The 16514-nt window shown below is 30.4% G+C and overlaps 1 protein-coding gene across 1 annotated transcript in view; it reads right to left on the reverse strand.

Moving 5' to 3' along the window:
* Positions 1-13460: 13460 nt before the first annotated feature.
* The window catches only part of LOC123748682 (baculoviral IAP repeat-containing protein 7-like), a 6393-nt gene continuing 3339 nt past the window's right edge, over positions 13461-16514 (reverse strand). Inside the window, exon 3 of the mRNA XM_069320106.1 lies at positions 13461-13466. Coding sequence (XP_069176207.1) covers positions 13461-13466 — 6 coding nt within the window. The remainder of the gene's footprint in view (positions 13467-16514) is intronic.

Raw genomic sequence — 16514 nt, forward strand, 5'->3', positions numbered from 1 at the left:
TATAAACATAATAATAAAAATACTAAAAATGAACGTGAAAATGTTTTTGTTCATATTATGCCTCAAAATTATCATTTTTTCGTAGAACAAGGCCAACTCATCTACCATCCTACTTCCCCCCAAAAGAATAATATATGTTGTACATTATCAGAATTTCCTGAAATAGCATATGTTTTTTCTGTGGAAGAGTCAACTACTTCTTTAACTATTCCCCAAAAAACCAAAATGTGTCGCCGACCTCTTGAGTATTTAAAAAGTAACATATATACACTAATGACATATCGTTTACAGACACACCATTTAAAAAATCCACTAAAACTTCTCCATCATCTCGCACTCACAGGACGTATAAAATTAATAAAAAATGATAACTAAAGGAGAAAATATTTATTTACTTTATTTACAAGATCCCCAAAGAAATCGACATTATCTTAAACGAAAACGAAAACGAAAAAGAAAAAAACGTAATAAGGATAAAAAAAGATCATCATTACAAATGTACAGTAAATTCCATGAATTATCTAACATCAATAATTGTTATGTTGATAATAAAAACTTGGTAGAAGCTGAAGTATATATTTTATGGAATTATGATCACATCACTATAAAAAATGAAGACCAGGAAGACTGTTATCTCCAACAGCAAAATCTTCCAGAAGCTTTAGCCATATATTCCAAATATGTCCGCTTTACTTGTCCAATTTGTTTAAATGAAAATAGCGATAAAGATCTTATAATATTACATTGTGGGCATGGTATATGTATTTCTTGTTACCAGATGGATAACTTTGACAAGTTATTTTGTGCCATATGTCGATGTAATAATCCACAAGTTTTAAAGGGTATTGGTTCCTCTCAATAATTGTTTAAATATTTCCAAGTGGCTGTATACTGAAAAGTTGGTATAGATATGGCTTTTACGAAATTGGGAAAGTTGTTGATTAAAAAATTTTCCTCCTTTAATATGATTTTTTAAAATACATACTACACTAATACTATTATCTTCGACTGATATAATAACATATGTTTTTCCAATTGATTTAATAAATAGTATAGCTACTAATAAAATTTCTCCAATTTCCTGAGAAACATTTATTTTTAAAATACCGTTACTGGTGATACTCAACATATTTGTATCACTTTTATTTAAATAGATTACAGATATTGTTTGTAATGAGGATAAATTTGGTTGTGTTACCGCATTCTGTTGAAATTTTAATCTACCCTCAGGTGCTACAGGGGGGGATGAGAATAAGAGAAAACATTCTTCTTCCAGATTGGGAACTTTTTTCCATAAATGAGGTATAATCTGAGTGTTTAGTACATTCATGAAGTTTGAATTCTTTATTAGTATTTCCTCGCTCGCAAATTTCATTAGTAATTGACGCATCCAATAAGAACTTGGCATCTTTAATGTAGACATTAATTGTGGCTGTTGAAAAACACTTGGGACAATATTTATACTCGATGGGAATATTAAGAATCCAACAGAAAAATCCTGAACATTGTAAACAATAGTAAATTTTTGTATTAGATATATCCAACATTATATTTTTTAAATAATACAAAAAATAATTACAATGAATAGTAATAACGGCTTACAACATGAAAATAACATACTTTTAGAATTAGATAATTTAATAATTGAACAATATATTGATGAAATTGATAAAATTTATAAAAATTATGAAAATTTTTGTTCAATATCTCGATTATATTCGTTATGTTCTAAAATTATGAATATATTTAATATAGCCTCTATATTTTTATCTATTTTATTACCATCACAAAATTATAGTTTAATTTTTAGTTTAGTCGGTATATCATTAAATAGCATGTTTAGTATTGATTTGCGTAAAGAAAAACTTCAACAAATTGTATCTGTATATTATCTCTATATTATTCCTGATTTAGAAAAGTTTATTTATGATAATATAAGCAAAGATATACGACAAATTCGGAATTTTCAACATGAGATAACTGCAGGGAACATTAATAACAAAATTAGTAATATTAACAATAATAATAATAATAATAATAATAATAATAATAATAATAATAATCCTAGTCTTTCTTGTTTAGATAAAATTGCTCAAATGAAAGAAATTATAACAAATAATTATACAAAATATATGGGTGAAATGTTTTCTGTGCCTGTAAGCTTAACTTATGTAAATTATACAAGTATTATATTGTGCTTCAGCACATATATATTCCTATTCATTACTATTCCTCTAATACACATATACTTACCCCCTTTAATATAAAATTTTTGGTAAATATATAAAAAAATGGATGAACATGTTATTGATCAAATATTTAGTAAATACCTAAACCAAAGTGATTTGGAATGTATAAAACAGGAATTCAATCGTCCTATTTTTAATCCACGTACGCAACGAGAAATTATAACATATGTCGAAAATGAAGATGAAGAAACCAATAAACAACAATCTTCTCCTCCTATATCCACACTACAAAGGCGCAAAAAACGTTTATTACTTAACCCATCTAGTTTGAAGAATTACAAGTGTACGTTTGAAAAATTTGGCCGTTTTAAGCTTCAGCAAGTCGGTCGGGAGGCACCGGTTACACCAGATTTGATAAATATATATAATGTATATTTAAACCGGGATGCCAATTTAAAATATATGACGCGTCTAACCAACGTTCGAACACTAAACAAGTACATCGTAGGTCCCATTCTTGGACAAGAAATGCGTCTTCCTCGTACATCTGTTAATTTACGCCGTAACAATAAGCCTATTTTAGATAGCCGTTTGATCGCTCAGACGGTTGCTAGAATATGGAATTTTTCTCAGTCTGAACATGCTTACAAAATTTTACTTATATACCATACAGGTCTTCGAGCCAAAGAAGCCAACAATGTAACTTATCGTAATGTTGTAGATGCATATTACCCAGCCACTCAGACTGTTGTTTTGCCAGTAGTATACAGTAAACACGGTAAGGATCGCAACATTCCCTTATTAAAAGGAGGGGCTTCCACTTTTTTTATTCAATACCTCATTCCCTATGCAAATAAGAAGATGTTACGATTAACTCTACTGAAATATCCTGGGACAAATATAGCTGATCATTTGGATAAACCTATTTTTGATTCTAGTTACCAGAGTACACATAAAGTTTTTAAAAGTTATCTTTGGAAAGTTGCTAAAGAAAGAAATCAGAAATTATCTCCTAATGAAGAATATAGTGTTCAAGAAGATTTAAAAGGGGCAGGTCTCCATTCACTCCGAGCTGATTTTGCTACACGTACTTTTAACAGTCTTTCAAGACAATTAGGTAAGAATCATATTTTACCTTTTAAAATTATTAGTGAAATTTTAGGACATTCAAACGTTAAGGAATTTTTAAAAAGTTATATTAATCAAGGTGAAATAATAATGGAAGGTGGAAATGAAGAAGATGAAGAATTTAGTGGTGAGGATGGCGTTGGTGAAGTTAACCAATTGCTTACAAATGATGAAAGTATTCACTGGGGTAGCAATGCACGAATGGCCCTACGACACCGTTATCGTCATATGAATGTAAATACAATCTCTAATTTGGAAGATCACACTTACCCATTGGCATCTAAAGAAGCTTCACCAACCATAAATAATAATTCTCTATCAATATCTAATAATAATAATAATAATAATATACTTACTAATACAATTACAAATAACCCTATTGATAATATTGGTACAACTATTACTATCGATACTGCTACGACTAATGCTGCAGTTAATAATATTAAGAATAATATTATTAATAATAGTAATAATGATGATAATAATAATAATAATAATCGAATCGTTTATATATAAATAAAAAAAATATGTAAATAAATAATTAAATATATATTATACTATATATAACATGCAATCTTCTAACATTTATAATATATATATATAAAAAATGGACAATAATTGTTTATTGTTAGCTTTCAACTACATTCAAAAAACATCTTATGAACCAAATGATAGTTACTATAATCCCCGTCTTTATAAAAATCATATTCTTTATGAAGCTTCTGTTTTAGTAGTAAATATGTCTAATGGTTTTTGTAATGTAGATAAATCAGCTTTTCATTTCCCTCTTAAAAATATTTATACATCTCTACATTTAAAGGCAGATGAAGATGAAATGATTAGTGATGATGACGATGATGATTTGAATAAGTGCCTAGAATTGTTAGTAACCAAGTTTAATGTAAAATATGCTTGGGTTTATGGAATTAATCAAATCCTTTTTAAATTACCGGTATTGCAGTATCTTACTGTCTTTAATATAAGGAGTTCAACTATCTATAAATTTGGAGAAGAAATTAAATTAGATGAGTATTCCATACCAAAACCTATACAAGTTTATAATAAACGTAATAATTTTCCACCACCTTCACATAGTATAACTAATCTTTGTCAAATGCTCTCCAAAAATCTAATTAGAGGATATCAAGATTCTTTGAAGACTATTAATTTTTATGCAGATAGTAAAAGAACCCAGATTGTAGACATTTACATTGTTCTTTACATTTCAAAGCCACCAAGAGCAATTCAACGTGTGCATGTTTATTAAATGAAATAAATCGCCTCATTCTCATGTTTTTATCCGCCAGTCAAGATCTATATTTAACCGAATACAAAGAATATCTTAAATGCAATCCAAATCACAATGAACGATTCTGTCAATTCATGGCTGGACGTGAAGTTGAATTCAAACTACAAACGCTACTACTCAGTATGATTTATCCCGAAAAATTTCATTGGGACTGTTATAGAAATGAAAATGGGATTTATGTGTCAGTAAAACTAATAGATTATCCAAGGAAAAATATAGATAAATATAAATTAATTAAATGGCAAACTAGTCAATTTTCTAAGCTTATTATGACGGAAAAATCAATCAACCATCGAGATTCTAATTTCATTCAAAATATTATGATATTTTTGGGGTTTGATGAAATATATAATGTACATTTATTACCTTAGTAAATAAAAATGGAATCTATTATTAATAGTAATTTATATTTACCTACATCATCTGATGATTACTCAAGAATACTATCTTCAGATTCAATATCGTCATTACCTTTATTTTCACAAATTTCTTTACAACCCGAACCCGAACCCATACTTGAACCTGAACCCATACTTGAACCTGAACCCATACTTGAACTTGAACCCGAACCCATACTTGAACCTGAACCCATACTTGAACTTGAACCAAGACCTAAACCTAAAATGGAACCAGAATCAAAACTAGAACAACAAAAACAACCAGAACTATCAGATTTGCCATCTCCTAGACCACATTTCCCCCAAAAAGATAGAGGTAGTTTATATAGTCATGTATTTGATTATAAAGTGAAAAAGAATAATAAAGAATTACGACGATATCTATTGAAAATATACATTCAACAAAAATGTTCTCCTAAAAACAATGATGATGAAATGTCTAAATTTATTTATGAATTTGGTAATCAAAATCTAGAGGATATGGACGATGAAGAATTGAAAAATATTATAAATATGATAACTTTGGTACAAAACATATTATCAGATCACTCTTATGTTAAAGACTTCTTTCAATTATTTAAAAATGTTTCTGAACAAATTAAAGACATTGCTCTCCAGAAATATCCTCAGTATTTATCGTCAATAAACCTAATTTTTAAGCAGATTATAATTAGTTTACAACGCATTGAAAATAACAAGAATGAACATGTTGACAAATTATTAATGCTTCTTTCATTAGACATGAAAGATATGAAACACTATCAACCAACTTCTTCTAGTACAATAATAATACATGCCTTAGTTCAAACTGGAATAAGTTTAATTATGTGTGGTATAATAGAATTTATTAATAATCGGGGTAAGGTTCAGGCAGAATACGATGCCAATCAATTCTTTAATTTAAAAGAACATGATGAAGAATTAATGGAAAATGTTGAAGACAATGATGATAATCCAATAAGAAAAAGATTCAAACCTTCTTCATAAAAAAAAATATTTAAACATCATATGTGTTCAAACATCAGGTACCTTAGAAAAATCTTACAATACATTATGCCTACTATACAGTCCATCTTGGATACATCAGTGACAATGAAACAGAAGTGAAGTGCATGTTGTATGATTATATAAAAGGAGTTGAATATCATCTGAGCCTTCAGTTTATTAGCAGTCAGGATGCCCTCCGCATCCTCTCCTTAAAGACAAACTGACATAATGGGAAATTACTTGGAAAAAGCTGAAACGAACCCCAAATCTAGAACTCCAAGTCCCTTTTTAGAAGAGGAAACAATGGATGGTAGGTAATAATACAAATATATAGATCTTTATATACATTTTTTACAATATACCTTTATTTTTCTTATTTTAATATATGTTTATTTATTTTTTTTTTTTTTTTAGAACAATCTACACAGCAGTTAATGTTGCCCCCCCTCCCGCCTGAAATGGTTATAATAGAGGAAGATGATGAACAAGAGACGAATGATTTTGGGATATTGGAAATGGAACTCTGTATTATTAAAGAGAAGAATGTCGAAGGTGAAGAGAAGACTCACATAGTGTTCCAGATGCCAGCTAAAGTACCAGATTTATTATTAACGGGAGCGGATCCAAAGAATAATGTGTCTCATCAAGCAAGTACCTACAATATTCTCATGGCAGATGTGTCAGGATCCATGTTCATTTACTGGAATGGTGTAATGACAGGGTGGAACGAATATGTGGCACCTCATTTGGTAGGGAGAACGAATCTGTTCGTGTTTGGCAGTAAAGTTGAATTAAAACGATCAGAAACAAACCTAATAAATAGTGATTTTGCTAATGGTCAAACAGATTTGACTGGTGCCCTACAAACTATTGTACATGAGGTTTACCAATGTAAGGAGAGGTATATCAAAGTGTTTCTTATTACTGACGGCCATCATAATACAACATTGATTCAGCCAAGTCATGTTATTGACAAAATGAATGAGGTTGAGAATAAGATTTGTGAGGTTTTTGTGTTAGGTGTGGGATGTGACTTTCCCGTTCAGTATAGTCTGGATATAAGGTCGCGTTTGCACAATGGTAGTACCAATATGCCTTCACTTTTCTGGGCGAAAACGTCAGATGAATTAGAGGAAGAGATGAAGAAAATTGGTGGATACATATCTGATGGAACTTCACCGATCCTGAAGTTGTCAGTGAAAGGTTTCTTACTGCCAGGGGGTATAGCCAAGGATAAATTCTACCTGAATGAGTGGGTATATTTTCCCTGTGAACAAGAACAAGTGAAACAACTTAGATTAATATATGGTAATAATGGATGTCACATTTCACCCCAGTTTCGTCGTATATCATTATTTGAGTTGAATGAAGTATTTCGACAATGGAATTCGGTTATTATTCAAATTAATAATAAGAAAGAACCAGTTCCTTCAGATGTATTACCTTTAATGGAAAGAATTTTGAAATCAATTCAAGCTAGTGAGGAACTCAGTAGTAGATCTATTCGAGATCGGTTAGAACAAAAAGAATTTAAAAAATATGAATTAGAGTTAAGATCCTTGCTTAATAAAATAAGAGTAATATTAACCACTGAAAAATTCCAAAATGAAAAAGATCTGGCTGAAACTATTCTGAGTACAACAGTAAGAGGTGGAAAATCTGAAACTAAATGTCTTCAGATGAAAGGTCATTCAGATGAAGATTATAGAAATGATTGTAAAATGTTCATGGAGATTTATGAAGAACAAAAAAAGTTGATAATGCGCATTAAAAATGATCCAGATGATTATTGTCAAGTAACAATGAACTCCACTATATCTGACTTGCAAGATCGAGATTTCCCCACGATGTTGAATAGTAATAATAAATATGAGTTTTTAAAACTGTTTACGATCTCTGGCATTCCCGTATATACTCCACATAGTAACTCTGTAACAATCAATCCATGGTCATATAGTGTTAGAAGTATACTGAAATGGCCATATACTATCATGAGCCAGGTTGCCATAGAAAAGAGCAAAGTAGTGGAGTTGGTATCTGATAATAACTTTAATGCCATAATCCCGATCTTTTCTCAAGATGCTTCCCAAATTATGGCCCCATTAATGGGTACAAGACTCTATGCGATGTGTGCGACTTATGCAATCACAAAAAATCCATACATTATTGATTTTGACATTCACATGGCAGCTTTAGGAGTGACCTGGATGAGGATTCTGTTTGAAAACCCAACTCAGCCTAGGCCTGAGTTTGTGCGATTGCGTATTGCACACATAGAAGCAACAGCAACATCGGGGTATCTCCACCGACCAAGTTTTAAGAAATATTGGCAAGTGCTTATCAATGACACGGCCCAAGCACTCATGACAGAGAGTTTTGAAAGAAATTTGGGGGAAAAACCCATAAAATGTGAGTCACTAATTAAACCTATGTTTATACTTTACTTACATCAACGAAGTGATGAGACTCCTCTAGAGGATAAAGTTGTTATCAAAGTTGTGAGGATGATTCTCTTAGAATACATTGGTCGTTGCCTTTCTAAATATAAGAAACAGGAAAAGAATTCCACACCCTTCACTGATTTCTTTGCCAAAACACTTGTTGATGAAAAGCTTAAAGAAGAATGGGTGAAGAACTACATTGCGACCTCCGAAAACCTAACCCTTAAGGATTTTTATACCTTAGAAGAGGTTGAGAAGACAGCCAGAAAACATTTTAAAGACGAGGACATGCAAAATATTAAGGAAAAGTTAATTGAACAGATCCCCATAGCTGTGGATATGAAAAAGGTAGAGAAGCTACGGGATGTTTTTCTGGCTGGAGATATATCTTGGTTTTCATTGCGAATTTTTGCTAAAGAAGTTGGTCTAAAGGAAGACGTTATTGACAATATGTTTAATGAACACAACGTGTTTATTTATACTGCACATGCCCTACAGTATAGAGACTCTCGTGAACGGCTAACTTCAAATGTTAGTGATAACGTCCAAGCTTTAGTGACTCAGCGGGTTCACCAGGAGAATTGTCTCAATATTTACAAGGAGTTTGAAAATATAATTGTTCAACATAAAAAGGATTTGTGGTTGCAGGAATATTTATCAACACACAGAGAAATTGTGCGCCCCATGACAAGGTCACAAATCCTAATAGAGGCTTCTGGACGAGGAGTTCAGGTAACAAATGATACTTTTGAAGAAGTGTATAAGAAATACCGACCAAATGTAGGGCTGTTGGGTAATGCTTGTCAATGTCAAAATTGTCCTTTTTACCTGATACCCAGTAAAAGGTATAATCAACACTTACATTTAGCACGTCATTATTCTTCAAATTATCCTCATCATTTGCACTCGGCAGCCTATTTTTGCAGGCATGAAGACATAGCAGATGCTATATTCTACCAAGAGTCTATTAGTAAGTCTCAATTAGATAATGCTTTCATTGAGGACCTTACATTTTTACTAAATATATATCAAGAAATGGCCCCCTACTGATGATTAATTATTTAATAATTCATCCAGGGCCACCCGATGTGGGTGGGCCAACTCAATTGTTATTATATGATATTAAATTGGGTGGTACTGTTTTTTTTATAATATAATTATTGTATTTATGTATGTAGTTAGAAAAATATATTTATTGGAATGGTTGATTTCCTTTATTTTCCCAGATTCTGCTATTGAGTTCAATAGGTTCTTCTCTTCCATTGGTTCATCCCTTGCTAATGATATTCCATCTTCCTAAAGCCTATTAGATCAGCCCAAGTCACTTGAACTCCAAACCTTTCCAGATATTCTAAAAAAAGCGAGAGTAACGCCTGTTCCCCTTAACATTGACAAAACTTTCCCATTAGTTTTAAGCTGTAGTCATTAATGTTTTTCCTGCCCGAAACGCTTTGCGTAATAGTGACTTTAGGCATTGTATGTACTAGCTCTATCTAAAGCCAACAAACTTTGTAAATCTCTTTATGTGTACCTTACCTAAATAAAGATTGTACCACGCCCTGCCCTGGTGACTCTATTACTCCCTTATCTATCCATATCTCAACTATGGTATTTGTGCTTGGGGCTCTACTACCCAAAATCACTTACGTCCTCTAATTACTCAAGCTGCTATTAGGACAATATCCAATTCTGGCCCCAGACATCACTCGGTACCCCTACTCAAATCCCTGAATATGTTAGACATTAAGTCACTGCACATTCTCTGTTTTTTCAACAATGTTCCCCCAAATAAAAATTATTATTATTATTATTATTATTATTATTATTATTATTATTATAAACACTTTAATAATAGTGGATATTCTATTTTCTAGTTCACTCTCTTGTTGGTTGGTGGTATCTTCTGTGTTAACATCTTACGCTCGTTCTTGAGGTACTAGTTCACTCTCTTGTTGGTTGGTGAAAAATTCATTCTTCTGTGTTAACATCTTATTCTCGTTCTTGAGGTAAATCAACTCTTTCTTTTTCTTCCTCCCTTATATATTCTATTTTCTAGTTCACTCTCTTGTTGGTTGGTGGAAACTTCTGGTAGATAACAAAATTCTTCTGTGTTAACATCTTATTCTCATTCTTGAGGTAAGTCAACTCTTTCTTTTTCTTCTTCAAGTGTGTTTCCATTCTTTTCAATTTTTTAATCAACTCAGCTTGTCTCTGCCTAGGGTTAATCTGAGAAAGCATCTTCGTACAACTTTTTCTTTGAAGGGCAGCAAAGCGTGTGTGGTGGGCTGGCTGGATGGCCGTCCGTTAGTGGATGTAGTGAGAGTGGCCACAGATATTTATATATGTGGCTCAGCTAACACAGTGCTTCCGGCAACCAGCTATTAGTCAGAACCGGGACTTTTATGTGGTACTTATTACTATCTAGCTTATCTAGGCAATTCACAAACACAACGAAAACAACATATGTCCCATACAGTCCTGCCCTTTCGATAACCTACACTGAATACACTGAATAATAATTACCAAGGCAAAATTTAAACAAATAAAAACATGCACACTTTTATTTAATGAAAATAACAGTGGAATTAATATGGAATGAAACATGTCAACCCTTTGTGACCATTGAAAAAAAAAAAATCCTTATTCTTGCATCTTTCATATTGTTAAGCTAAACAATGTCCCAGGTTCTTTCCTAAATCATGCATTTGAAAATAATTTAGTTTTATTATCTTCTTAGCATGAAATGTTTTAGGATTGTTGTTATGGTAGTTTAAATATATTATGTGTTTCTTCATACCCTAAAAAGTTAAGAATATTTGCTATGATATATGAATCTTGATGATTCACCCTTGTTTGCTTCATTACGTGTTTGTTAAAATTCCTAACCTCCCATTGAATCCAGTTATATTTATTTTTAACAAGAGAGTTTAGAATTGTTACGCCTACATCCATTCCATTTATGTTTCTCCTACATTGCCAATGTATTTTCTCGGGCCAAACCATACTGAGCAACAGCGCTTGCAGTTTGTATTCGACTTCACGTTCAGCCATATATTGGCACATTCGTTCCTTATCCCTATGATTACTATTAATGTAATCTTTATATTCTGTCGTATATAGCTCTTGACTAGCCGATATGAACATAAGAGTAAGGTGGTTTATTTCATTCAACAGACAAGCACAAGTTGAACTACTCTCACCTTCTAAATGAAAATTACACTGTAGATCATTATTGCTGTTTTTATTTGTGGTATAGAAGGTAATACTCTTTGTGGAATCCTGGTATCCATTAATCAAATTTTGGGCGAGTAAATGACAAAGATTTGTAATACTATGTAAAACTGGTGGAAATGTATAAATATTACCCCGACGGTATAATACATTTCGATATTCATTAAAAGATTTATTTATTGTTATTTTGTCTCTAAATGTGTGGCTGTTCTTATTTCGGATATCGAAGACTGCCAGATTTTGTAAAACAGGTAATTGGAATAAGATTTGATTATTTCCATAGACCCAGACATATTTTATATCATATTCTGACACCAGAGTTTCTAGACATTCGCTTAAGTTATTTAATTCTTCTTGATTTTGGTTTAATTCTTCATCTGTTATTTCATCTTTGTTCGTTTTTGTATTTATATCTAGATACCTATTAATGCATTTGAAGGGGAAATGAAAGACCGATTTATCTACATAACAATAACCATTAGCCATATTTACTACTGAAGCAGAGGCTTCGTATAGGATATATCGTTTATGGACATATCCATTCGATTCAGAAAAAGTTTGTATATAATTAAAAGCTAATAAAAAACAATTTTCCATTATTATTAAACCTCTATTTTTTTAAAGAAACAAATGTATATAAGTATAGTTTAATATTATCAGATGATATAGTTTTGTTTATTGTTCATAGCTTTATTTATAATAACAATACCTACTGGTCTAATTGTAAAACTTATTTTTCAAAAATTATAACCGTTAATCAATGCTTTTGGGGGTTCAAACCAGCATATGTTTGATATTCTGTTTAAATAATTTTTTTTATGAATTTATTATAACTAAAAAACAATAGGAAAAAAAGAAAAAAGTAGCAATGGGGTTAATAAGAATTTTAGTTGCTATAATCCTAATTTTAGTCGTTATAATAATTATTTATTTACGCGGAAAACGTATCAATGTCAGTAAGGCTATCAGACATGATCCGATTCATGAAACAACATTACAATCCACCATCAGTCCAACAATAACAAAATTATCTGAAACATTACAAACCACCATCAGTCCAACAACAACAACAACAACAACAACAACAACAACGTCCTCTGAAGTACTTCAAGAAACAACATTACCATCCACCATCGGTTCAACAACAGCAGTGGAAATCTCGGAAGAAGAACAAGAAACAGGAGGAAGATCAGGACTCCTCCCTGATATAGTTTCCGATTATGAGTCCAGAAACGTAATATTCGAGAGAATGTAAAATTATGGTATCCTGTATTCAATGCAAGAAATAATTATTTTGAATGCTGAAAAATCAACATTGAATGTCCTATTGAAAATAATGTGCGTTTCATTTCATTTCAATAAGATAGAATTAACATTGGACTTCAAAATAGGTATTTTTTTCTCACCCCATAAAAAATGAGTGAAATTGTTAAAACAATCTTGAGTATGGTACATTTCCCTGAGGATGGGACCTCAGGTTTAAGAGAACGTATAAATATAAAAACTTATTTAAACAATGTTTCTGCTAAAGATGATGATGAAACAAGAACAATCATATTACTAAATAAATTGTTTCATTTATTTGATCTATCTGATCGATACATAAAATTAATAACTAAAACATATCCTCTTATTAAAAGTCAATATCAACAAAAGGAAACCATAGCTTTATTAAATAAACAATATGATGAGTGTAATATGGAAAAAAAATTCCTAGAGACTGTGATAGCAGAAAAACAACGCGAAATACTCGATTTAAATAAACAAGTTGACAAGTTTACAACTGAAATAGAAAAACAAAAAAATATAATAAACAATTTAGAAATTGAAAACAATAAATATGAAGAAGAATTGAAAACCCAAATATTTAATTTAGATAAATTAAATGAATGTGAAGATAAAATTGAGGAAAAAGACAAACAAATAAAAGAATTAGATAATAGAAATATAGAAAAAGATAAACAACTAACTGAAAAAGACAAACAAATAACAGAATTAGATTATCAAATTAAACAGTTAAATATTCTAATTAATTCAAATAATACTGAAATAAAATCTAAAAACGTTGAACTCAATAAAAACCTACAACTATGTACCACACAATTATCTGAACAAAAACAAAAAATAAATAGAATAAATGAAGAATTAACTCAAAGTTATAGACATATTAATGAAAAACATCAACTAGAAGAAACTTACAAAAATGAACTTGAGAAATGTAACTACGAAAAACATGAACTAGAAAAAACCTATATGAAACAACTTGAGGAACAAAAACAAGCCCATCAACGGCAATATAAGGAGTTATTATCACTCAAAACAAAAGAACTTGAGAAACATCAACAAGCAGAAGAAACTTATAAACAACTTCAGGACCAAATGCTAAATAAATATAATGAATTATTGGCGAATATAAACACAATAAATAATTCTAATAATACATTATTTATTAATTTTTAAAAAAATCTATATTATCAAATGATGATATAACTGAATGTTTTTCAAATATATTGTTTATAAATAATAGTTATTCAAGTGAAAAAAATAAACTAATTGAAGAAACAATAATAAAGATTATTGATCATTTTAATACAGAACACAAGAATTATATTCAACAAGAACATATAAATAGAATGGCTAAGTTAAATGTCATTATTAACAATAGTAATTATACTAATAATGATCTACAACCGGAAAATATAGCAAATATATTATTTACTAACGAGGAAGAAAGAGGGTTATTTAATCATATACTAAATAGTTTCAAAACTAATATTACTGATGAAATAGTAGAAAAACACAAAAAAGAATTAATGCCTTATGTTGATTTAAATGTTGTTTTAAAGCGTCAGTTACAAGAACCAAATTATTTGGCTAAAATGTTAGTAGATGAACTTACATCTATGGATTTAGTTAAAGAAAAGATAATAGAACAACTTGCGGATTTATACAAATATACAAAAGAATCAAATTATGAAGTTATAAAGGTATATACTTTTATTACAATTATATATACAATTTATCAGAACGAACTTAAAAAAGATTTTAGCATACGAAATATAAAACACTTTTATGTAATTATCTTGCAAGTGATTCACAAATCATATGGTGATACTTCAAAAATATTAGCCATTCAACAATGCAAGAATCAGAAAATTCGATATTAAAACAAACAAATAAAGAAATGAATTCTAAAATGTTAGTCATGGCTTCTGAATTAAAAGAATCGAAAATACATTTGTCGATGATTAATACAATTGACGTTTCTTCTGACTATGATGAAACTCTAGTAGAAAAGTTCACTTCTATTATCAGAACTATTATTAATGAACTCGATGCTTACCTATCAGAGAAGTGCCGAAAAAAATATTTGTTATTAGCATTCGATCAGATTAAAGTAAAAGAAATATTTTGTAGGAATAGTGTTGCCAAAATGAAATGAAACAATTATTCTATTCTCTTTCGAATCATATTTCTAAATTTATATTCTGCGCCCAGTTCTATAAAATCTTGTTACGGTAATAAACGATAAAATTCTTATGCCTTCTATTCAATTAAAACCTATATTTCTCACAAAACCTATATGACATCGATACTATGAAAACAGCTTTATTAAACTCCCAAAATATAAAGAAAGCTATTAAAACCCCTTCTGTTTTTCCCATTATATATAATATTAAGGGTTTAACATTGATTGGAGAAAAAATTAACATTAACGACGATGAAATTTACAAAAACCAAATAGTGTCTATTGATAACAATGACAACAATTTAAAATTACTTACATTATTGAACAGTGATGATATTGAACAAGAAAAGAAATGGTTTATTGAAACACAAATAGTAAAGAAGTATTTAAATGTAATCGGCGATGAAATCATTTTAAAAACAATTTCCTCTCAGAAAGTTTCATCACAGGAAACAACAAAAACATCAAAAACATATAAAACAACAGATTCGGGGACAAAACAAAAAGATGCCAAACAACGATCAAAATTAAATACCCAAGACAGACGAAAAAATGAAATATTGACTCTGAAAAAGAATCAAAGAGGAAAACAGTTCATGAATAGGAGAGGAACAGATGGAAAGCAATTGGAAGAGGAAGTTGATATTAATCCAATAAATGACACCAGTTCATCAGTTGAAGGTAAGAATGAGGATATTAAACAATAAATGACACTAGTTCAATAGTGCTAGAAGAAAAGAAGGAGTTGAAAGGAAATAGAAGAGGATGTAATAATGCTAGACGAAAAGAAGGATGATAAAAAGGACTTTTTTTTTTTTTTTGGGGGGGGGGGATAATAATAAAAAAATTAAAAAAAGGAGTAGCAGGTCAGGGAGTAGGCAAATTAACTCAACTCCAAAAAAAGAGGGAAAGAGAATAGAAAGATTTTAAGAAAACATTCAGCCTTTGATTATATACTACTTATCCATTAAATTATGTGTTTATGATCTAACAAAATAATCAGAATTAGAATTTAGTAATCGGCCTATATTAATAAAAATATAGAAAAATATTAATGAAAATAACTTGTATTGATTCAGCAACCTATGGCGGAGGGAGGGAGGGGGATGGGATAGTGGTATAAAAGGAGAATTTCTGCCTATTTAAGAGTCACAAACCCTTGCTCTCTCTCCAGCTCCAGTGTCAGGTGTACAGTCTACTGAAATTAAGCAGTTTATCATTCAGTAGGGTAGTGGCGGGCGTCATTACAGTTTAACTATTGATCCATATGCAGTCATCTAGTCCATCATAACAACAAGCTTCAATAATCAATTCCTTACAGTTCAGTTTATGAATCAAATCATAAAAAAAAACCACACACTC

The sequence above is a fragment of the Procambarus clarkii genome, unplaced genomic scaffold (genome assembly GCF_040958095.1).
Source record: "Procambarus clarkii isolate CNS0578487 unplaced genomic scaffold, FALCON_Pclarkii_2.0 HiC_scaffold_98, whole genome shotgun sequence".
In the NCBI taxonomy this organism is placed as follows: domain Eukaryota; kingdom Metazoa; phylum Arthropoda; class Malacostraca; order Decapoda; family Cambaridae; genus Procambarus; species Procambarus clarkii.